Source organism: Chrysemys picta, chromosome 10, assembly GCF_011386835.1.
Source record: "Chrysemys picta bellii isolate R12L10 chromosome 10, ASM1138683v2, whole genome shotgun sequence".
Taxonomy (NCBI): domain Eukaryota; kingdom Metazoa; phylum Chordata; order Testudines; family Emydidae; genus Chrysemys; species Chrysemys picta.
The window spans coordinates 45730207-45753687 of record NC_088800.1 but is presented as its reverse complement, the minus strand read 5'-3'; the positions used below and the strand labels follow the sequence as shown (position 1 = coordinate 45753687).

The window sequence follows — 23481 nt, the reverse complement described above, 5'->3', positions numbered from 1 at the left end:
GGTGCTTCTTTTACTTTTTTTCTTTATAATAAAGTTCTGCTATTAAGAATCTGATTGGTTTTTAGTTTTGGGCCCCAGACTACAAGAAGGATGTGGAAAAATTGGAAAGAGTCCAGCGGAAGGCAACAAAAATTATTAGGGGGCTGGAGCAAATGACTTACAAGGAGAGGCTGAGGGAACTGGGGTTATTCAGTCTGCAGAAGAGAAGAGTGAGGGGGGGATTTGATAGCAGCCTTCAACTACCTGAAAGGGGTTCCAAAGAGGATGGAGCTCGGCAGTTCTCAGTGGTGGCAGATGACAGAACAAGGAGTAATGGTCTCAAGTTGCAGTGGGGGAGGTTTAGGTTGAATATTAGGAAAAACTTTTTCACTAGGAGGGTGGTGAAGCACTGGAATGGGTTACCTAGGGAGGTGGTGGAATCTCCTTCCTTAGCGATTTTTAAGGTCAGGCTTGACAAAGCCCTGGCTGGGATGATTTAGTTGGGGATTGGTCCTGTTTTGAGCAGGGGGTTGGACTAGATGACCTCCTGAGGTCCCTTCCAACCCTGATATTCTATGATTTATCTGTTGCTGTATTCATAGGTGCTGGAACTAAGGTTTGAAGTGGTTTCAATCATATACAGCTTTTACAGTTTGGTTCAATGGCTCTCAGCACCCCCGCTATACAAATTGTTCCAGGACCCCTGTCTATACTGCAATTTTTAAATTATGTCATATATATGTGTGTATATACACACACCTCATATGTTCATGCAATATCTCTGTGATCATTTGCAGAACCACATGATAAAAAATCTGCCACTTTTACTACATCCCCTGCACTCTGCCCCCTAAATCCATCCCACTGGGACTTATTCCAACTCCCTGGGGAGCTCGAAACAGACACCATTTAAAAAAGCAATCAACTTGCAAAACAAAAGTTTCCTCTTTCCCCTCCCCAACGTAATGACATCTACTTGGAGCCCAGGATAAGTTAGGCTAGGTCTACACTACCCGCCTGAATCGGCGGGTAGAAATAGACCTCTCGGGGATCAATTTATCGCGTCCCGTCAGGACGCGACAATCGATCCCCGAATCGACGCTCTTACTCCACCAGCGGAGGTGGGAGTAAGCGCCGTCGACAGGAAGCCGCAGAGGTCGATTTTGCCGCCGTCCCTACAGCGGGGTAAGTCGGCTGCGATACGTCGAATTCAGCTACGCTATTCGCGTAGCTGAATTTGCGTATCTTAAATCGACCCCCCCCATAGTGAGGACCTGCCCTTGGGTTCAGTACTATAGCAATAGCAATTTTTCTGCGCATAAAAATATTATTATGAAGTTCATTTACTCATAGGGTAGATGTTACCATAATACCTACACAATACCAATAATGGCCATAATAATAGCTTGGAGCTCTCAGAGTTGATTCCCAGGCCCTCACACTTATTTCCAGTCCTGTAATGTCCTCAAATAAAATGATCATGACTTTGAAGTTCTATAGGTATAGAAAAGCCATTTAAAGACATTTTTAGAGGTTTTAATACTCCCTCTGAGCCTGGGACTTAGGACTCATGGAGAAAAAATTTCCAAAGACCTTATCACCAACAGTGGCAGACTGATTTACACATTTTTGAAAATCTGATTCATGGTAACAGAGGCCAGATTCAGCAGAGTTCTTACGCACCTGCTTAATGTTAAGCACATGCATCAAACCCATTGAAGTCAATGGTACTTAAGCATGAGCTGAAGTACTGTGCTCAACAAGGAGGGATGGAAGCATGTGCATAAAGGTAAGCGCTGTGCTGAATCCTAGCCTCATGCTTTACAGGTGCAGGGATTTTTTAAAAACTCTCTTAAAATATTCCTACATATTTTTCTGTAATAAGTGTGGCATGTCGAGAATACAGGTTGGTGGGTGGGGAGGGATTAAAGGGGCTGGGCATTCATTGGGGATGGTCTGCATACTTCCCCACTGTGAATAGTGTGTCCAGATCCCAAGTGCACAATGACTGAACCTCTACACCAGCCACCTCTCTCTCCCTCACATGGAGGTCATCTAGTCCAGTCCCCTGCACTCAAGGCAGGACTAAATATTATCTAGAGTCATCCATAACAGGTGTTTGTCTAATCTGCCATTAAAAATCTCCAATGATGGAGATTCCACAACCTCCCTAGGGAATTTATTCCCGTGCTTAACCACCCTGACAGTTAGGGAGTTTTTCCTAATGTCCAACCTAAACTGCCTTTGCTGCAATTTAAGCCCATTGCTTCTTGTCCTATCCTCAGATGTTAAGGAGAACAATTTTTCTCCCTCCTCCTTGTATCAACCTTTTATGTATTTGAAAACTGTTATCATATTCTCCTTCAGTCTTCTCTTCTCCAGATTAAACAAACCCACTGTTTTCCAATCTTCTCTCATTGGTCATGTTTTCTAAACCTTTAATCATTTTTGTTGTTCTTCTCTGGACTTTCTCTAATTTGTTCACATCTTTCTTGAAATGTGGGGCCCAGAACTGGACACATTCATATCTACAGAATGTTGTACAGAAGTATTCTTGTGCTTTGATCCCTGTTATGTTATCTCCCATTTCCCTCTCTCTTTGGGGGTTTAATAAAATTTCATTTCATGTCATTCCCACAAGGGGAGAGGCAATTTTCGATTTAGTCCTGAGTGGAGCACAGGATCTGGTCCAAGAGGTAACTATAACCAGACCACTTGGAAATAGTGACCACAATATAATAACATCTAACATTCCTGTGGTGGGAAGAACACCTCAGCAGCCCAACACTGTGGCATTTAATTTCAGAAAGGGGAACTATGCAAAAATGAGCAGGTTAGTTAAACAGAAATTAAAAGGTAGTGACTAGAGTGAAATCCCTGCAAGCTGCATGGACACTTTTCAAAGACTCCATAATAGAGGCCCAACTTAAATGTATACCCCAAATTAAAAAACACAGTAAAAGAACTAAAAAAGAGCCACTGTGGCTTAACAACCATGTAAAAGAAGCAGTGAGAGATAAAAAGGTATCTTTTAAAAAGTGGAAGTCAAATCCTAGTGAGGTGAATAGAAAGGAGCAGGAGCGCCACCCCCCGACAGAGGCGGCGGAAGGTCCCGCCACCGAAACACCGCTGCAGTCGCCACCCCCCAAATCGCAGCGCCCTAGGCGACCACCTAGGTTGCCTAATGGGTTGTGCCGGCCCTGGAAAGGAGCATAAACACTGCCAAATTAAGTGTAAAAATGTAATAAGAACAGCCAAAAAGGAGTTTGAAGAACAGCTAGCCAAAAACTCAAAAGGTTATAACAAAATGTTTTTAAGTACATCAGAAGCAGGAAGCCTGCTAAACAACCAGTGGGGCCCCTGGACAATCGAGATAAAAAAGGAGCACTTAAAGATGATAAAATCATTGCGGAGAAACTAAATGAATTCTTTGCTTCAATCTTCGCGGCTGAGGCAGTTAGGGAGATTCCCAAACCTGAGCTGTTCTTTGTAGGTGACAAATCTGAGGAATTGTCACAGATTGAAGTGTCATTAGAGGAGGTCTTGGAATTAGTTGATAAACTTAACAGTAACATGTCACCGGGACCAGATGACATTCACCCAAGAGTTCTGAAAGAACTCAAATATGAAATTGCGGAACTATTAACTATGGTTTGTAACCTGTCCTTTAAATCAGCTTCTGTACCCAATGACTGGAAAATAGCTAATGTAACGCCAATATTTAAAAAGGGCTCTAGAGGTGATCCTGGCAATTACAGTCCGGTAAGTCTAACATCAGTACTAGGCAACTTAGTTGAAACAATAGTAAAGAATAAAATTGTCAGACACATAGAAGAACATAAATTGTTGGGCAAAAGTCAACATGGTTTCTGTAAAGGGAAATCACGTCTTACTAATCTATTAGAGTTCTATGAAGGGGTCAGCAAACATGTGGACAAGGGGAATCTAGTGGACATAGTGTACTTAGATTTCCAGAAAGCCTTTGACAAGGTCCCTTACAAAAGGCTCTTCCGTAAATTGTCATGGGATAAGAGGGAAGATCCTTCCATGGACTGAGAACTGGTTAAAAGACAGGGAACAAAGGGTAGGAATAAATGGTAAATTTTCAGAATGAAGAGGGGTAATTAGTGATGTTCCCCAAGGGTCAGTCCTAGGACTAATCCTATTCAACTTATTCATAAATGATCTGGAGAAAGGGGTAAACAGTGAGGTGGCAAAGTTTGCAGATGATACTAAATTGCTCAAGATAGTTAAGACCAAAGCAGACTGTGAAGAACTTCAAAAAGATCTCACAAAACTAAGTGATTGGGCAATAAAATGGCAAATGAAATTTAATGTGGATAGATGTAAAGTAATGCACATTGGAAAAAATAACCCCAACTATACATACAATATGATGGGGGCTAATTTAGCTACAACTAATCAGGAAAGAGATCTTGGAGTCATCGTGGATAGTTCTCTGAAGACATCCACGCAGTGTGCAGAGGCAGTCAAAAAAGCAAACAGGATGTTAGGAATCATTAAAAAAGGGATAGAGAATAAGACGGAGAATATTTTATTGCCGTTATATAAATCCATGGTACACCCACATTTTGAATACTGCGTATAGATATGGTCTCCTCTTCTCAAAAAAGATATACTGGCTTTAGAAAAGGTTCAGAGAAGGGCAACTAAAATGATTAGGGGTTTGGAAAGGGTCCCATATGAGGAGAGATTAAAGAGGCTAGGACTTTTCAGCTTGGGAAAGAGGAGACTAAGGGGGGATATGATAGAGGTATATAAAATCATGAGTGGTGTGGAGAAAGTGAATAAGGAAAAGTTATTTACAAGGGGCCACCAAATGAAATTAATGGGCAGCAGGTTTAAAACAAATAAAAGGAAGTTCTTCACACAGCGCACAGTCAACCTGTGGAACTCCTTGCCTGAGGAGGTTGTGAAGGCTAGGAATATAACAGGGTTTAAAAGAGAACTAGATCAATTCATGGAGGTTAAGTCCATTAATGGCTATTAGCCAGGATGGGTAAGGAATGGTGTCTGTTTGTCAGAGGGTGGAGATGGATGGCAAGAGAGAGATCACTTGATCACTACCTGTTAGATTCACTCCCTCTGGGGCACCTGGCATTGGCCACTGTGGGTAGACAGTATGCTGGGCTGGATGGACCTTTGGTCTGACCTAGTATGGCCATTCTTATGTTCTTATTCAAATGAGGCAGAGTTGAGAGAATAACCACAGCACATCCAGGAAGAAGAATTCATGCAAACATTTTCCAAGGGAAAACTAGAACAGAGACAAAACAAGACAAGCAGCTCTATCCTTGAATTGATCCAAACTGATCTCTCTTTCTGGGAGGGTTAGGGACCGTGGGTCTTAAGAAGCTGCCTCAGTATTACATATTATGCATCTCATTAATCAAAACCTCTTCTGTTTGGGAGGCGGTTGATTGCACCTAAGGCCTGGTCTACTCTACGGGGTTAGGTTGAATTTAGCCGCATTAGGTCGATTTAAAAATGACTGCGTCCACACAACCAACCCCGTTCAGTCAACCTAAAAGGCTCTTAAAATCGACTTCTGTACTCCTCCCCAGCAAGAGGAGTAGTGCTAAAATCGACCTTGGTGGGTTGAATTTGGGGTAGTGCGGACGCAAATCGATGGTATTGGCCTCCGGGAGCTATCCCAGAGTGCTCCATTGTGACTGCTCTGGACAGCACTTTGAATTCTGATGCACTAGCCAGTTACACAGGAAAAGCCCCAGGAACTTTTGAATTTCATTTCCTGTTTGGTCAGCATGGCAAGCTCAGCAGCACAGGTGACCATGCAGTCCCCCCAGAATTGCAAACAAGCTCCAGCATGGACCAAAAGGGAGACACTGGATGTGATTGCTGTATGGGGAGAAGCATCTGTGCAGGCTGAACTCTGATCAAAAAGAAGAAATGCAAATATATTTTCCAAAATCTCACAGGGCATGTTGGACAGAGGCTACAACAGGGACACACAGCAGTGCCGTGTGAAAGTTAAGGAGCTCAGGCAAGCCTACCAAAAGACAAAGGAGGAAAATGGTCACTCCAAGTCAGAGCCCCATACATGCTGCTTCTATGACCAGCTGCATGGCATTCTAGAGGGGACCTTACCACTATCCCACCACTGTCCAGGGACACGAGCAAGGGGGGAGTCTCACGCAACAGGGAGAAGGACTTTGTGGATGATGAAGAGGAGGAGGAGGAGGAGGAGGAGAATGAGCAGCAGGCAAGCGGTGAATCCATTCTCCCCGGCAGCCAGGACCTTTTCATCACCCTGGAGCCAATACCCTCCCAAGGCGGGATCCCCAACCCTGAAGTCGGAGAAGGCACCTCTGGTGAGTGCACATTTGTAACTACAGTATAGGGTTTAAAAGCAATAGGGTTTAATGTTTGATTTTCCCTGAAGAACTGGGATGTATTCGCGGCCAGTACAGCTACTGGAAAGGTCTGTTCACATGGCTGGGAATGGAGCGGGAATCCTCCAGGGACATCTCCATGAAGCTCTCCTGGAGGTATTCTGAAAGCCTTTGCAGAAGGTTTCTGGGGAGGGCTGCCTTATTTCGTCCTCCACGGTAGGACACTTCGGGTATGTCTACACTACGGGATTAATCCGAATTTATATAATTCGAATTTGGGAAACAGATTGTATAAAGTCGAATGTACGCGGCCACACTAAGCACATTAATTCGGCGGTGTGCGTCCATGTACCGGGGCTAGCGTTGATTTCCAGAGCGTTGCACTGTGGGTAGCTATCCCATAACTATCCCATAGTTCCCGCAGTCTCCTCCGCCCATTGGAATTCTGGGTTGAGATCCCAATGCCTGATGGGGCCAAAAACATTGTCGCGGGTGGTTCTGGGTATATCCTCCCCCCTCTCCAGGAAGCAACGGCAGACAACCGTTTTCGCGCCTTTTTCCTGGGTGAACAGTTCAGACGCCATACCATGGCAAGCATGGAGCCCGCTCAGCTCAAGACAGCAGTCATGAACATTGTAAATACCTCGCGCCTTATCGTGCAGTTTATGCTGAACAAGAACCTGGAAAACCAGGCGGCGAGGAGCAGGCTACGGCAAAGCGGCGACGAGAGTGATGAGGATATGGACATGGAATTCTATCGAACTGCGGGACCCGGTGCTTTGGAGATCATGTTGTTAATGGGGCAGGTTATAGCTGTGGAACGCCGATTCTGGGCCTGGGAAACAAGCACAGACTGGTGAGACCGCATAGCGTTGCAGGTGTGGGATGATTCCCAGTGGCTGCGAAACTTTTGCATGCACTTTCTTGGAACTTTGTGACTTGCTTTCCCCCGCCCTGAAGCACCAGAATACCAAGATGAGAGCAGCCCTCACAGTTGAGAAGCGAATGGCAATAGCCCTGTGGAAGCTTGCAACGCCAGACAGCTACGGGTCAGTCGGGAATCAATTTGGAGTGGGCAAATCTACTGTGGGGGCTGCTGTGATGCAAGTAGCCAAAGCAATCACTCAGGTGCTGCTACGAAAGCTAGTGACTCTCGGAGATGTGCAAGTCATAGTGGATGGCTTTGCTGCAATGGGATTCCCTAACTGTGGTGGGGCGATAGATGGAACCCATATCCCTATCTTGGCACCGGAGCACCAGGGAACCCAGTACATAAACCACAAGGGGTACTTTTCAATGGTGCTGCAAGCACTTGTGGATCACAAGGGACGTTTCACCAACATCAACGTGGGCTGGCCGGGAAGGGTTCATGACGCTCGCGTCTTCAGGAACACTACTCTGTTTAAAGGGCTGCAGCAAGGGACTTACTTCCCGGACCAGAAAATAACCATTGGGGATGTTGAAATGCCAATAGTTATTCTTGGGGACCCAGCCTACCCCTTAATGCCATAGCTCATGAAGCCATACACAGGCAGCCTGGACAGGAGTCAGGAGCTGTTCAACTACAGGCTGAGCAAGTGCAGAATGGTGGTAGAATGTGCATTTGGCCGTTTAAAAGGTCGCTGGCGATCGCTACTGACTCACTCTGACCTCAGCCAAAGAAATCTCCCCATTGTTATTTCTGCTTGCTGTGTGCTCCACAATCTCTGTGAAAGTAAGGGGGAGACCTTTATGGCAGGGTGGAAGGCTGAGGCAAATCGCCTGGCTGCTGATTACGTGCAGCCAGACACCAGGGCAATTAGAAGAGCACACCAGGAAGCGCTGTGCATCAGAGAAGCTTTTAAAACCAGTTTCATGACTGGCCAGGCTACAGTGTGAAATTTCTGTTTGTTTCTCCTTCATGAAAACCCGCCCCCTTTGTTGACTCATTCATTCTCTGTAAGGAACCCACCCTCCCCGTTCTCCCAGCTTTCTTTCAAAGGAAATAAAGTCACTATCGTTTAAAAATCATGTATTCTTTATTAAGTGATTATGAACATAGGGAGAGAACCAACAAGGTAATCTGGGTGAGGTTTGGGAGGAGGATGGGAGGGAAGTAAAAGGCCACTGAACAAATTCAATATAATGACAGCCTTTTGGTTGGGCTGTCCACTGGGGTGGAGTGGGAGGGTGCACGGAGCCCTCCCCCCCCCGCGTTCTTACACGTCTGGGTGAGGAGGATATGGAACATGGTGAGGGGGGAGGGAGGTTATACAGCTGCTGCAGCGGCACTCTGTCATCCTGCTGCCGTTCCTGAAGCTCCACCAGACGCCGGAGTATGTCCGTTTGATCACGCAGCAGCCCCAGCGTTGCAGCCTGCCACCTCTCATCTCGAGCGTCCCTCATCACTTCACGTTCACTGGCATCTTTCCTAAATTTAGATACAGTGTCCTTCCACACATTCAAATGAGCTCTTTCATTGCGGGTGCATTCCATTATTTCCGTGAACATGTCGTCTCACGTCCTCTTTCTACGCCGCCTTATCTGAGATAGCCTTCGGGACGGAGGAGGGAGGCTTGAAAAATTTGCAGCTGCTGGAGGGAGGGTTGAAAAAAAAGGAGAGAATTTTTTTAAATGATACATTTTACAGAACAATGCTTATGCTCTTTCATGGTGAAAAACACTATTCACATTACATAGCACATGTGATTTCAGTACAAGGTCGCATTTTCCATCTTAATATTGAGTGCCTGTGGCTTTGGTGTTAGAGATCACAGACGCAGGTCCGGGCAACAGAATTCAGCTTGCATGCAGCCATGGTAAGCCATTGTCTTTCGGCTTCTGCGCCCTCCTTTCCCACATACCAAGCAAAGCCCGTTGACTTTTTTTCTGCGGTTTTCCTGTTAACCTTCAGCAGCAGAAAACAAACTAACCCCCCCCCATTTCCATACTGATTTTACAGAGATGATTTTTACCCTTTTCTTTAATTAAAAGCCTTCTTTTTAAGAACCTGATTGATTTTTTCCTTGTTTTAAGATCCAAGGGGTTTGGATCTGTATTCACCAGGGAATTGGTGAAGGTCTCTCAAGGCTATCCAGGGAAGGGAATTAGCTTTGGGATGGTGGCAGCGGGCCAGAGGTATGCTGGTAGTTAAGCTTAGAAGTTTTCATGCAGGCCCCCACATTTGTACCCTAAAGTTCAAAGTGGGGATACAGCCTTGATACCTGGGGGAGCAAACAGCTGTGCATATCTCTCTATCAGTGTTATAGAGGGCGAACAATTTATGAGTTTGCCCTGCATAAGCTTTATGCAGGGGAAAATGTATTTATCTGGGTTTAGACCCCATTGGGAGTTGGGCATCTGAGTGCTAAAGACAAGCACACTACTGTGAGCTGTTTTCAGGTAAACCTGCAGCTTTGGGACAAGTGATTCAGACCCTGGGTCCGTGATTTTATCCCAATTCTCTGGGATGATCGCTTTATCCCTCCCCCCACCGCGTGGCAGGTATCAGGGAAGATCCCTGCAGAAACCAAACTAACCCCCCCCATCCCGCCCTCCTGCCATGAATTCTCTGGGATGATCGCTGTACCCCTCCCCCCACCGCGTGGCTGGTAACAGGGAAGATCCCTGCTAGCCAAACGCGAAAAGCTCACGGCCAATTCCTCCCCCCGCGCTTGGCTAACTGCAGGGAAGAATTTCTTTTCAGCCACAGGCAAACAGCCCAGTAGGAACGGCCACCTCTGTCCCCTTAATTAAGTTCCCGAATTTCAACCAGGTTACCATGAGCGATATCACTCTCCTGAGGATTACACAGCAAGATAAAGAACGGATGTTGCTTGAATGCCAGCAAACACCGGGACCATACGCTGCCAGGCTTTGTCAGGCAATGATACCAGATTACTTGCTGCAAGCATGGCGTGGTCAAGTGTCCTACCATGGAGGACGGAATAAGGCTGCACTGCCCAGAAACCTTGTGGCAAGGCTTTTGGAGTACCTCCAGGAGAGCTTCATGGAGATGTCCCTGGAGGATTTCCGCTCCATCCCCAAACACGTTAACAGACTTTTCCAGTAGCTGTACTGGCCGCGAATGCATCCCAAGTCCTCAGGGCAAAGTAATCATTAAAAAACGCGTGCTTTTAAAACAAGTTTTATATTTTAAAAGGTAAACTCACCTGAGGTCCCTTCCATGGGGTCATGGTCTTGGATACTGGCTTGGAAGGGTTGGGAGGGTACTTCAGTCAGGCTGAGAAAAAGATCCTGGCTGTTGGGGAGAACGGAGTGCTGGGTGCTCTCTGCAAGCTCCTCCTCCTCCTCCTCCTCCTCTTCCCCATCCGCAGAATCCTCAGGTGTAGCTGATGAGACTATCCCTGACCCGGAATCCACGGTCACAGGTGGGGTAGTGGTGGCGGCCCCCCCTAGAATTGCATGCAGCTTGGCGTAGAAGCGGCATGTCCGCAGCTCTGACCCGGAGCGACCGTTTGCCTCCTTTGTTTTTTGATAGGCTTGTCTGAGCTCCTTGACTTTCACGTGGCACTGATCTGAGTCCCTATTGTGGCCTCTCTCCATCATGCCCTTGGAGATTTTTTCAAAAGTTTTGGCATTTCGTCTTTTCGAACGAAGTTCTGCTAGCACTGAATCCTCTCCCCATATAGCGATCAGATCCAGTACCTCCCGTACGGTCCATGCTGGTGCTCTTTTTCGATTATCGGCCTGCATGGTTACCTGTGCTGATGAGCTGAGCTATCTGTGGTCACCTGTGCTCTCCACGCTGGGCAAACAGGAAATGAAATTCAAATTTTCCTGGGGCTTTTCCTGTCTACCTGGCCAGTGCATGCGAGTTCAGATTGCTGTCCAAAGCGGTCACAATGGTGCACTCTGGGACAGCTCCCGGAGGCCAATACCATCAAATTGCGGCCACACTAACCCTAATTTGAATTGACAAAATCGATTTTGGCGCTACTCCGCTCGTCGGGGTGGAGTACAGAAATCGATTTTAAGAGCCCTTTATTTCGAAATAAATAGCTCCGTTGTGTGGACGGGTGCAGGGTTAATTTGAATTAACCCTGCCAAATCCGAATTAAAGTCATAGTGTAGACCAGGCCTTTACCACGCCAAGCCAGAGGTTTGAGTTTTCTAATCTACAGGAATATTTCAAAATTGACACACACACACCCCCACCCTTGCTCAAGGAAAGCTCACAATCCCCCCAGCTGGGTGTTGGAGTGTTTCACACGAGTCAGTCGGTGTAGGTCCTGTCTCAGGCTAGGTCTACACTACCCGCCTGAATCGGCGGGTAGAAATCGACCTCTCGGGGATCGATTTATCGTGTCCCGTCGGGACACAACAATCGATCCCCGAATCGACGCTCTTACTCCATCAGCAGAGGTGGGAGTAAGCGCCGTCGACGGGAAGCTGCAGAGGTCGATTTTGCCGCAGTCCTCACAGCGGGGTAAGTCGGCTGCGATACGTCAAATTCAGCTACGCTATTCACGTAGCTGAATTTGCCTATCTTAAATCCACCCCCCGTAGTGTAGCTGTAGCCTCAGGCTGCAGGGGTGGGGCGAGATGCTAGGCGAAAGCACTGCCGAGAGAGGGTGCTGGTCCGGCTGAGGCAACATGTGCTGTGCGTGTGCACGGTGAAGTCACTCCGCTGCTGGCTACATTTCCGCGAAGTCTGAACTCCGGTGACTGACACATCCGGGATTCCGCTGCCATAGATCGGTGGAGAGCAGACTACTCTGCCAGTGACTGACAGCAGCCTGCTGGGAAATCTGTACAGCTCTTCTCAGGGGAGGCGGGGGATTCCCTCCTTCTCTGCCAGTTATCACCAGTGTACAGGCTGCCGGCTAGTCCCGCACAGCTTGCACGGGCGTGGCCTTTTCCCGATTTGGTTTTATTTTAAATAAATACAAAGGGAAAGGAAATAAAGAGAGCGGAGGACTTAGACCCCCACGTACAATAGAGACTACTATCCTCCATCTATTAGCTCACAGGGCCAAATTCATCCTTTCGGTAACTCGTTGGGCTGCAAAGACAGGGCACCAGGGGGCAGTTCGCAAATCTACGAGTTTAGAAAAGCTGGTATGAAAAATAGCCACCCCGAATATCCTCCATCCATTAGCGCACATGACCAAATCCCCCTCCCTAGGAATACGCCTGGCTGTGTCCTGACCCCACCACTTCGGCATCCCTTAAGGGAGGTTCAGTGCAGGGAGAGAGGCTCTCCAGGTCAAACTGTCAGTTTCAGCACCAGTCTCCTGGGAGACGCGGGAAGTCTGGGGTGAGCTGCTGAGTCAGCTGCCTCCTGCCAAGTGGTTTCCCCACGTCTCAGGGAGAGCCCGGGCTTTCCACCCCCTCCCGACATCAAACCCAGCCTGCCTGGTTTGGGGGGCGGAGGGGGGGGTGTCTTTGAAATATAGCTTTCGAATGACCGCTACAGATCCAACCCCGCCGCGGGAGACAGACAGTAACGTTTACGGGACTCAGGGGATCGCAAGACAAAGGGAAGCCTGAAACCAATCCACGGCTTGCAGGCGTGTAGATAGTAAGGTAGTCTTCCTTCCAGTCCAACCTGCGATCGAAACGCCGGGCATCCCTCAGACCCTCTGCTTTGCATGTAAGCACGTGTCCAGCACGCCAGCTTTTCAAGGTGAACTGGTCTCGCTTTGGCTTTGCATTTTTCCCCTTTCACCGAAGCCACGGTGTTTTCGGGAGCAAAACTGCAATGACACAGTCACAACTCCAAGAACGAGCGGAAATTAACCTGTGTTGGTCTTTTTAACATTTGTAATTCATTACCCCCAAGTAGTTTCCTCTGAAACTAAACTGTACAATAAACCTGCTCAATCAGCGAAGAGAACCCCGGGATCTCGGACCAGGAGCGGCGCTGCAGTGCCCAATCCGAATGGACATTGCAGGCTGCGCTCAGTAATATTGCAATGTCCATCTAGCTATACGCCACCTGCCCAGCCAGACGTTGCCCTTTTAAGAAGCCGGGGTGATGGCTCAGGTAGGCAGAGCCTGTTTGCAGTAGTGCTCCTATGGCAACCCAATTGAATCAGATAGCCTCATGAATATTCCCAGCCCCAGCAGCTGCAGGAGGGATGAGGAGGGCAGTGATGTCAGCAAGCTGGGGATGCTGCAAGTTGCGGTTAATTGTATCTTAGTGGCTGGGGGGTGATGTGCGTTGTGCCGGAGCCGCAGCCCGTTCGCAAGCGGCATGGCCACGGCTGCTGCGGCCGCAGGGCAAGCCCGGAGTGCGGCTCTGACCTAGACTTGCCCGGCGGCGGGGCTCGGGGCGGCCCTGGATTGCAGTGACCCCCACCCCCCAGGGAGCAGGCAGCAAGGAACCGAACCGGGACGGGGGGCTGCCGTCCCCTGTTGTGGACGCGGAGCCGAGCCTGATGTAGAGCCAGTGGCTGGCACGCTCCGGCGAGGAGATGATACGCCTGCCGCCGGCTCCCCTGCCCGGTGAGCTGGGGTGCGGGAGGCCGGGGCCACAGGGCGGAGTAGCCGCCATGGACAAGCTGCCCCCAGCCATGCGCAAGCGGCTCTACAGCCTGCCCCAGCCCGGTGGGTCCAAGGCGTCGATCATGGACGAGGAGGGAGACGGCGACAAGGACACCCGCAGGCGGAGCATCCGCCTCAAGCCGTTGCTCGCGGCGGGGGGCACCCGGGGAGACGCCGGCCAGGAGCCGGGCGCCAAGAGCAGCACCAACGGGGACTGCCGGCGCTTCCGCGGCAGCCTGTCCTCGCTGGGCAGCCGGCACCCGCACGACGCGGCCGAGGGCACGCGGCTCATTGGGGGCGAGGGGGAGGCGACCTCCCCCGGCGAGGAGCGGAGCCCCCCGGGCGGCGGGGAGCCCGAGCCCCCGCCGACCCCCGGCCCGTCCCCCCCCCCGGAGCCGCATGCCCTGCCCGCCTCCGCCTCCATCAAACTGGAAGGCGGGGCGGGGGGCGACCAGATCACCCTGGACGAGGAGCTGCAGCTGGGCCAGGCCGGCTTCATGCAGCGCCAGTTCGGGGCCATGCTCCAGCCGGGGGTCAACAAGTTCTCGCTGAGGATGTTCGGCAGCCAGAAGGCGGTGGAGCGGGAGCAGGAGCGGGTCAAGTCCGCCGGGTTCTGGATCATCCACCCCTACAGCGACTTCAGGTACTGAGACCCCGCCAGCCATGCCCACCTCTAGCCCAGAGCCCCCCCCCCCCCCATCAGCACCAGCCCAGAGCTCCCCCCGCCAGAGGTGCCCAGCCCAGAGCCTCTCATCACCCAACCCGCGCGTTGCCTCCTACCAGCCCAGAACCCCGCACCTGCTGCGCCCCTCCCAGCCCAAAGCCCCCTGCCCGGAGGGAACCTTCCTGCTTAGTTTCCCTGTCGCTGGAGCTAAAGGACGTGGCAGTTGCTGAGCAGCCCTAATGCAGACCCGCTCTTGTCCTCCGCGGGGTTTATTTGTTTAAGCAAAACTTTACTCCCCCCCCCCCATCTTATTTTTGACTATGTTTTCAAATGTATCATCAGCTCCCACCTGCGTTAATGGCCACTTCACAGTCCAGCGTAACTGGGAACCTGCCCTCCACCTGATACACAGCTGTGGTTAGTTTGATGCCTGCAGCTTGCTAAATCCTGCCTCTCCACTTCCACCTCTAGGGTTTACTTTGTTCATGTTCTAGCTCCGCTGTTTGCTATTGATCCCTAGATCGTTATTTCCCCCATCCCCCAAGAGTGGAGTAAGGATGTTGCTACTGGGCTACTTACTGCAGCACCATTCGCCAGGCATTTGTATGTACAAGGGATAGCACCATTCATTAAGCAGAATCCTAGTCCTTCAAAGAATGGTAAAGACCTTTTTTGTTGCATATATAGATCCTGTTTGTGGACCTAATTTGAATGGGGTTAGTTAACCTGGTTTTGCTACAGAACTGTTCTCACTTTCACTTAAGTGGGAATCTTTCATTGTGGGTTAATGAGAGAATTAACTTGTAAGCAGTAGAGCCAATTTCTTTAATGCTCTCTGTCACAGTATTTGGGTATTTCTGAGTGAATTAATGGCTACTGTACAGGCAAATGTTCCTCAGTGCAATATGTAAAGTACTGCAGTCAGTAAGGGAGTACTTACTGCAAGCAATGTCCAAGGTTTATTGCTTTGACTTTAATTACCGCAGGTTTATACGCTACATTAAAATGCAGTGGAAGCTCCCCATACAAATACATATCACAAAATGCACACTGCAAATCATCCAGCCCAGCATTATCTCCTAGAATGTGGTCAGGGAGATGGTTACAGGGGAGCGGGAGTGTTGAATTCTTACCAATACAAAGCCCCTGAAACTATGTTTTAGAGATTTAAAGATCAGTTCACACATTTCAAGGGTCCACACCTGCCAGTGATCAGATTAATTGATATTTCTTGAATTAACTCACAATAATAGGTTTTTTTTTTTAATCTGGAAGACTGCACTGTCAGTTAAATCCATGCATTGAAGTGTCCCAAATGCACTGCTGACCCTGCACGTAAGGGTTTCCAATAGTCACATCATCATATTTAGTCCTTGTATGCATAATCTCCTTTATGCCTGGATTGAAAAGGGTTTAAAATTGCCTCCCAGTTGTGATGTCTCACAGACACTGTGGAATGTGAGGGGTTGGCTTGAAAAACAATAATTGTGTGGCCTTGTCTACAAATCTTTGTCTTATCTGCCTCTGCCTGGATGTAAAACTGAACCAAACCTCTATATCCTCTTAGGTTATTCTAGTGAACTGTTTTCTTGCATACAGCATCTTAAAGGGTTTGTTTGGTTCTTAGTCTATTGGCCATCTGAGCGGACTCCATCCAAAAGTAGCCTAGAGCTTGCACGTTTCACTCATACTCTGGATTCATTCTCTCCTTCTTTCTTCAGGGCTAATTTTTCAGCATAGAACCAGACTGTCAAACTCCAATACAGAGATGTTTGTAATAGTAGCCAATGTGCCTCTCATCCAAGGTGAGATGTTCCTATTTGGCTAGACTTGCTAAGTTAGCCAACACTTGCTGCTTAAAATAGAGCAACACATTATGAGGTAAGTTTTTATTTCTGAGGTGCTGCAATGCATGGCCATTCACAGCATCACACACAGGAATAAAACATGCAGGCAAGTTAGATGCACACGGACCAAATGATAAGACCAAGTCTGTAACACGTACTAGGTCTCTTAGTCACATGCATATATGTGATTTGTTAGTATTAATAATTAAGTCCTTGCCTGATGTAGCCTTGTGTTTGTGCAGAGATGATAGCGCTGGCTGGATATTGTCCTCAGGTGCAAGGCACTCTTGGTTTTAAATTCCAGTTAAGATGGTCTGCTGCTGTTTTGTGTTCCCTTGTAGCCTTATGCTAGAAGCCTGGCACACACTATATGCTTTCTCCCCACAGGCCGTACTGGGCCTGTCACAGATGGGACAGCGGCATTGGTTACACAATGGATGTTAGTGAAGGGGATGAAGAGAGGGGGAGACGATACTGTATTTTATGGCCATTGCCTGTCTTCCCACTACTGTTTTCCCCCTTTCCCTGCTTCTAGGTCCCTTGAGAATATCCCTATGAAGGTGACTGCCACTGAAGGAAATGTGTAGACTTCCCTGAGAATACTGCCTGTGGCCAGTGTTTGAACTGAAGGGGGCAAATGGAATTTTCCCTGATTTTGGTGCTAAAGCATTCTTCTTGGGGGCAACTTAGTTCTCCCTTTTATGGATGACAATATTTTTGCCTCTGAAATGCAGCAGACTGCAACAAATAGTAGGTATTATCAAAGTACTTCCAAGGGCTGGATATCCTTGAGCCAAAGGACTTTATTTCCTCCATTGCAAATTACTCAGTGCAACACTGACTGCTCCTAATCAAAGGCAGGTGCAGATTCCATGCTGTTAGGACAGTATAATGGGCCTGATTCTCTGTTGCCCTGTAACTGCATAGTCTCCAAAGTGCTAGGGGAAAATTTTGTAATGACAACAAGGAGTCTGGTGGCAAAACCCCCGGGTTTTTACCCATGAAAGCTTATGCCCAAACAAATCTGTTAGTCTTTAAGGTGCCACCGGACTCCTCATTGTTTTTATGGATACAGACTAACATGGCTACCCCTCTGATATTTTGTAATGACTACACAAGGTCCAGGGCAATGGAGAATCAGGCCCCAGATCGTGTTTCCTGCCTCTCTGGGGTAACCAGTTTAACTGTTGAGAGTAGCTCTTGCACCTGCAGCAATGATTTTCCAGATCTCTGTCTTGTTGCATTAGACTGCTGGGGATGTGAACCTGTGGGCTGGATGCCTCAGTGTGTCGAGTCACTACTGTTGGGCCTGATTCTGCCCTGACTTACATTGGTGTAATTCTACTTGCTTCACTGGAGGTACTCCTGATTTATAATGGCGTGCGGGCAGTTCCTGTTGCAGTGGCACAACAGATGCTTTCATCATAGATTGTCATTAAAGAATCTGTTTTACACCTAATATGGTTAATTCAGTGGCAAATCTATGACCCCTCCAACAGTAAAATGAGTTAATACGGCTTAATGCTCCATTGATCCCAGCTTCTAGTCCATTGCAAGAGGAAAAGAAACTGAATGACCTTTATAAAAATCAACTCCAATGCCCTAAGTATGGTGACTAATGAATGGGCTAATTCTAGAAGCACTTAAAAAGTGACTTAACCAATACACTTTCTATTAGAAATTGCTGTTACACTGAGAAGCATACCTATGTATTACTTACCAGAGTTTATTTGCATTCATGGTTGATTGCACATCAGTGCAGATTCAATGTACATTTCCTAAATCAAGATTTATGTGAAACTTTGAAAGCTTTTTCAGTAGCTAGATAAATAGATTCATAATTTCTAACTTGGAGGAAGCATTGATCCAGTACAATTTGTTTAAGATAAAATAACAGGCAAACAATGATAGATTTTTGTTTGTGTTCGAGTGAAGGATATTAGGGGTATCTGCTTTCTCTGTGGTCAGGAACTGTTTGCAAAGTGGGTATAGCATGCTGCTTTTTAGAGTGAACTGAGCCGCAAATGTCACATGAAATGTACGAGCATCAGGAACTCTTAAGGAACACAGTTGTTTTCATTCCTGAATGTGGCCCCAATCCCCCAGATACTGTCAGCCTTAGTTCTCTCTACTGTGGAATCAATAGAACTGCTCCCAGTAGTACACACTAAACCTGGTAGTGTTTGCAGGCCTGGGCCAATGAGGGGATGAGAAGCACAAGGTCCATGATTGTTTTTGAATAGACTTATTGATTTGTGAAGGATCCCATGGGGCACTAGTGGATCAGTGCTTATCCACTAGTGGATCTTTCCTTGCTTATCTTTTTACTCATTGTTTTGCTAAGATGAAAAACCATTTGCAGCATGTACAGTGATACCCACTGCCTATGTCAGTTCATCAGGCAGGTATTGTCATCCCTGTTCTGAATCAGCAATGGTATGCTCGTTACCTGCTGCTGTAAAATGGCTCTGAGTGTCACCTCTCTGCATCATTTTATGCCTGCCCATGTTCTGAGACCGCCCACCATAGTGAACTCTGATCCTGTGAATTGCTTACTACTGTTAGTGAAGTGGAATGGAAGCTGCACATTGTTTCAGTGTCAGAATGCAAATTGAGTGAGATCTCTGTTTAAAGTGAGAGGTAGAAGAAGCTCTGCCTGTTAGTAAAAATGGCAGGTATAGCCTAGTCATAGACACATGTTAAACACAGGTGGTTCACACACTGGAGTCTCTTTACTTATTTTCAAACTGATTATGCTTGGGTTAAAACTGGTGCTACATTGCTAATTGTGAAATGGTTTCACTGAGCCCCGTCCTGCAATCCTTACTTAGGCAAAACTTCCCATTGACTTCCGTGGGAGTTGTACTCTAGGGTATTTAGTAGGAATGGTTCAGGGTGTCACAGCTTCAGGGAAACTGCAACTGTATTCCATCTCCTCCCTCCCTCTCCCCCCACCACCCCATCTAGCCCAGGAGTGCCCAGTCATGTCTCAGATCTCTGCTGTCACTTGTCTCTGGACAGGGACTCTTGACCCACTCCCTTCTGACAGGGGATTTTTAAGGCCACACAGCTTCCTGCCATCCACTGAAATATCCCCAGCAAGCCAGTCTGCTTAAAGGCCAGCCCGGTGTATTACTTTCTGTCTGAGGATGACACTGTTTTTACCGACAGGGACAAGTTACCACCCAGCTCTTTCTAAGCAAGCACATTCTTCAGGTAAAAGCATTACAGAGAAAAAATATAAAAACAATAAATGGATTTAAACACATACCAGGAGTCACCCATGAGTCTTATGGGGACCTAGTAATCCAAAGTCTTTCCAAAGCTTCTGCAATGGTTCCCCTCCTCCCCCTTGGACAGAAAGCCTTGTTTGCTGGATCAGAAAGCAGGCCCTACATCAGTTTAAACCTGGCCTTTTTATATCAAAAGCCCTTTCTTTGTCTGTTGGTCTCTGGGAAACCCAGTTGAACCAGTCTATGCAAACACCCCTCTTCTTCCCTCCCCCCCCCCCCCCTGGAAATGATGCCCCTCTGGAGGTGTTTATAACCTAACTGATTCACCTGTATCATCCCCCCACTGTTTGTTGTTCGTGGAGGAGCTGTGGTAACAATCCCTGTCCCCCAGTGATACATTATACACTTAACGCAGCATGGTCCCAGAGATGTTGCATGGGGTTGCAACATCTGTCACACAAGGCTCTAATCCAAATCCCGTTGAAGTACATTGGAAAGGCTCTTCCTGACTTCAGTGGGCTTTGGCTCAGGTTCCAAGAGAGGAAGCCCAATCTTGTAGTTGGCTAGTCTAGATTCAGGGGGTCAGAGTTCTATTCCTGCATCTGACTCTGTGTGTGCCCCTGTCCAAATCACTGAATTTTTCTGTGCCTTAGTTCTCCATCTATAAAGTGGGGATAATAGCTCCCTGCCTTACAAGGGTGTTGCGGTGATAAGTGGATTTGTTTATGAGGAATGTTCAGGTACTAGAACAAGCACCATTTAAAGAAAATAATACCTTTATGGATCAAACGCTACAGCTTATTACCATAATCACAGGGCAAGATTTGGACCATTACCATAGTGGCTCTCAGCCCTTCCAGAGTACTTTACCCCCTTTACAAATCTGATTTGTCTTGCATACCTCTAAGTTTCACCTCACATAAAAACTACTTGCTTACAAAATCAGACCTAAAAATACAGAAGTATTGAAGTAATTGGAAAGGCTTCACTATTATTATACTACGCTATTACTGAAAAATTGCTTACTTTCTCATTTGTACCATATAACTATAAAATAAATCAACAGAAGGAATATAAATATTGTTCTTACATTTCAGTGTATAGTATATAGTGCAGTGTAAACAAGTCATTGTATGAAATTTTAGTTTGTACTGACTTTGCTAGTTGTAAAACTAGGCAAATATCTAGATGAGTTGATGTACCCCCTGGAAGACCTCTGTGTACCCCCAGAGGTACGAGTATCCCGGTAGAGAACCAATGCTATAGAATACTGCTGTGATTATGTGTATTATACAACCGCAAAACACCAATGTATGTTGAAAGAATGTTACTGAGGCTGCAAAGTCAAGCCTTAAATAGGAAATGCCAGTATTTCAGAGCAGCATTCAGACCATCCTTTCTCTTCCTGCAGTCTCCTGCCTCATTTTTCACACACCTTCCAACTTCTGCAACAAATGGGGCAGGGGGTCTTACCGACAACAGTCTCCTTCATTACACAGTCATTCATTCATTCATTCATTCCTATAGCAAGTTCATCCTGTTCACTGGGTGAGGCAGGAGTCATGTGGAAAAAATAGCATATGCTCATGTAATTACCATATCATAATGCATATACATAAGGGGGTTGAGTTAAGGTTGTATAGGCCATCTTAATTTGGGCATTTCTTGTCTTTTGAGTGCTTGATTTTGCAACCTTAATAACATTCTTTTAAAATAGTTTTGTGTGTGTCATTTCCTAGTTTTTAAGTTTGCTTTTTTAAAATATAGAAATTGCATCATAATAGCACACATGCAGATCATCAGTAGGGTTGGCACCTTTAGATCTGTCACACCTTTAGATCTGCCACTTGAGCTAACAGAGTGACAGAGAGCAGCAGTAGCCAGGGTATCTATGTAGACCAGCACTAAAAGGGTGAGAGAGAGACACTATGGTTTTCACTGCTATTTGGTGACAGCAGGGGAATGGTGACACTCGGGAATCTTGAGTTCCATTCTAGGCTGGTGTGTGTGCTCTGATGGGCACGCACTCTTATGCTCATTTCCCCCAAGCTTCCCCCACTAACCAGTCCCTGTGTCAGTCCTGTCTCTTTCCCACCCCATCTTAGCCAGTTCCAGTCTCCCCTCCTCAGACTACTTACCTCAGTCTCCTTGCCCAACAAGGCCTAGTCTTATGCCTCTGAGCACCCAGTTTGAGTCTCCCCTGCACTCCCAGTCCCTGTCTGTCTATTCTTAGTCCCCCCCCCACATATCTTTGTTCCCATTTTCCTTGCCCAGTTTTCCCTCCCTCTCACTCCTTATCTAATCTATCTCCTTCACCCTGGTCTCCACCAATGCCTCCTCTGCTCACGGTCCCCAGGCCCACTGGCTCCCAGCCCCAATCTCCCTCTGCAGGTTCTTAGGTTCTTCATCCAATCTGTGTCATCATTGTTCCATCCTGGCTCCTTGACTCAGGGCAGCGCTTTAACATGTGTAGTCCCGGTTTCCCAGCACTGTAAAAAACCCACCTCCATGAGGGAAGTAGCTACCCTGGCACTTTACAGTGCTGAAATTTACAGTGCTCAGGGGTTTGTTTTTTTTCACGCCCCATGAGCGAGAATGTTGCAGTGCTGTAAAGTGTCAGTGTAGACAAGGCCTTGATCTCTTTGCCCAGCAAGTCCCAGTCTCTTCAACCCCACCCCCCCCATACACTCTATGGCTCCTTGTCAGAGCCGTCTCCTCTCCCCACCCCTCCTTCCTACTTTTCTCAATCTCAATCTCCTTGCCCAGCCAGTCCCAGTCTCCCACTTTCCCACAACTCTTCATCTCATCTCAGTCTCCCCTCTTCATCTACTGGTTCTCAGTTTCCTCACCTCCCCTTTCCCACTCCCAATCCCTTTGCCGAAGAAGTGGCAGTCCCCTTTCTTCCCTCCTCCACTGACCTAAAAATGGAATTCTTGTTATAAAGACCAATTTTTAGATAAAATCTTCTACTTCTTGATTGCTGGATCCAAATAATCTCCATACATAAACCTTCCAGATTACACATGTCTATAGAAGTGAAATCTTCATCTTGCTAGGATGAAGCAGGTTTTTTGGGGGGGGGCGGGGCGGGAAGGAAAGTGTGTTTTATAAAAGTATTTACTGATGAGCACACAGAAAAATATACATGTAAATATTTTCAGTGTTATAAACAGGTGGGGCTCTGCTGTGCAGGTGTTTTGTATTATACAATAGTATGTGGTGCAATAAAGTAAGTAATATTGCATCAGAATGCTTTCAGAATACAGAAACCAGAATGCTGTCTTTCTGGAGATCAGCATCATTTTAGTTTGAAATTACTGAAATTTGTGTTTGTTTCTTATCAGTGACTCATTAGCTAAGCCACAGAATTCTTCAGACTGCTCTTGGGACCATCATATCAGAGCTCTCCTCTTTCCCACATCATGCATTTCTTTCTCTCTCTCTCTCATTTTTAAAGACATGTTAGTGCCAAGGCAGTTACAGGTCAATCAAATCATTGTTGGTTCTAATTGGCACTCTAACAAGCTGTTAAATCATTTTACTTGCAGATGAATGTCACTCAGAAATAAAGGTGCCAAATCCTTTTCCTCCTTTGAGAACATCAAAGAATCCATTTCCCTGCATCTCTCTTCTCACTGATGAGCGTAAGTGAAAGGTAACTACCCGGGAACTGGCTTGTTGGAACTTGAGATTCAACGCACAGAGCTAAATGAATGATGGCTGCACAGAGGGCCTGTGTAACCATGTTCCAGTCTGGTCCCTTGTGTGATTGTACAGTAGAAAGGGTGCAGCTCTTATACAACATGAGACTATGGAGAAGATTTTCAAAGGTGGAAAGGGGAGTCAGATGCCCAGTTCCCATTGCCTTTCAGTGCCTTTTGTGCCTATGAAAATCT

General features: G+C 47.2%; 1 protein-coding gene across 3 annotated transcripts in view; it reads left to right on the top strand.

Annotated features, from left to right (window-relative positions):
* Window positions 1-12955: 12955 nt before the first annotated feature.
* The window catches only part of HCN4 (hyperpolarization activated cyclic nucleotide gated potassium channel 4), a 208905-nt gene continuing 198379 nt past the window's right edge, over window positions 12956-23481 (top strand). Inside the window, exons 1-2 of one of the 3 annotated variants that reach the window (XM_065559686.1) lie at window positions 15151-15164; window positions 23134-23240. In XM_065559686.1, coding sequence (XP_065415758.1) covers window positions 23224-23240 — 17 coding nt within the window. In that variant the 5' untranslated portion in view covers window positions 15151-15164; window positions 23134-23223. Of the gene's footprint in view, window positions 14485-15150; window positions 15165-16229; window positions 16387-23133; window positions 23241-23481 lie in introns of those variants that run through there. The other 2 variants (XM_005280998.5, XM_065559687.1) reach the window with 2 other exon arrangements.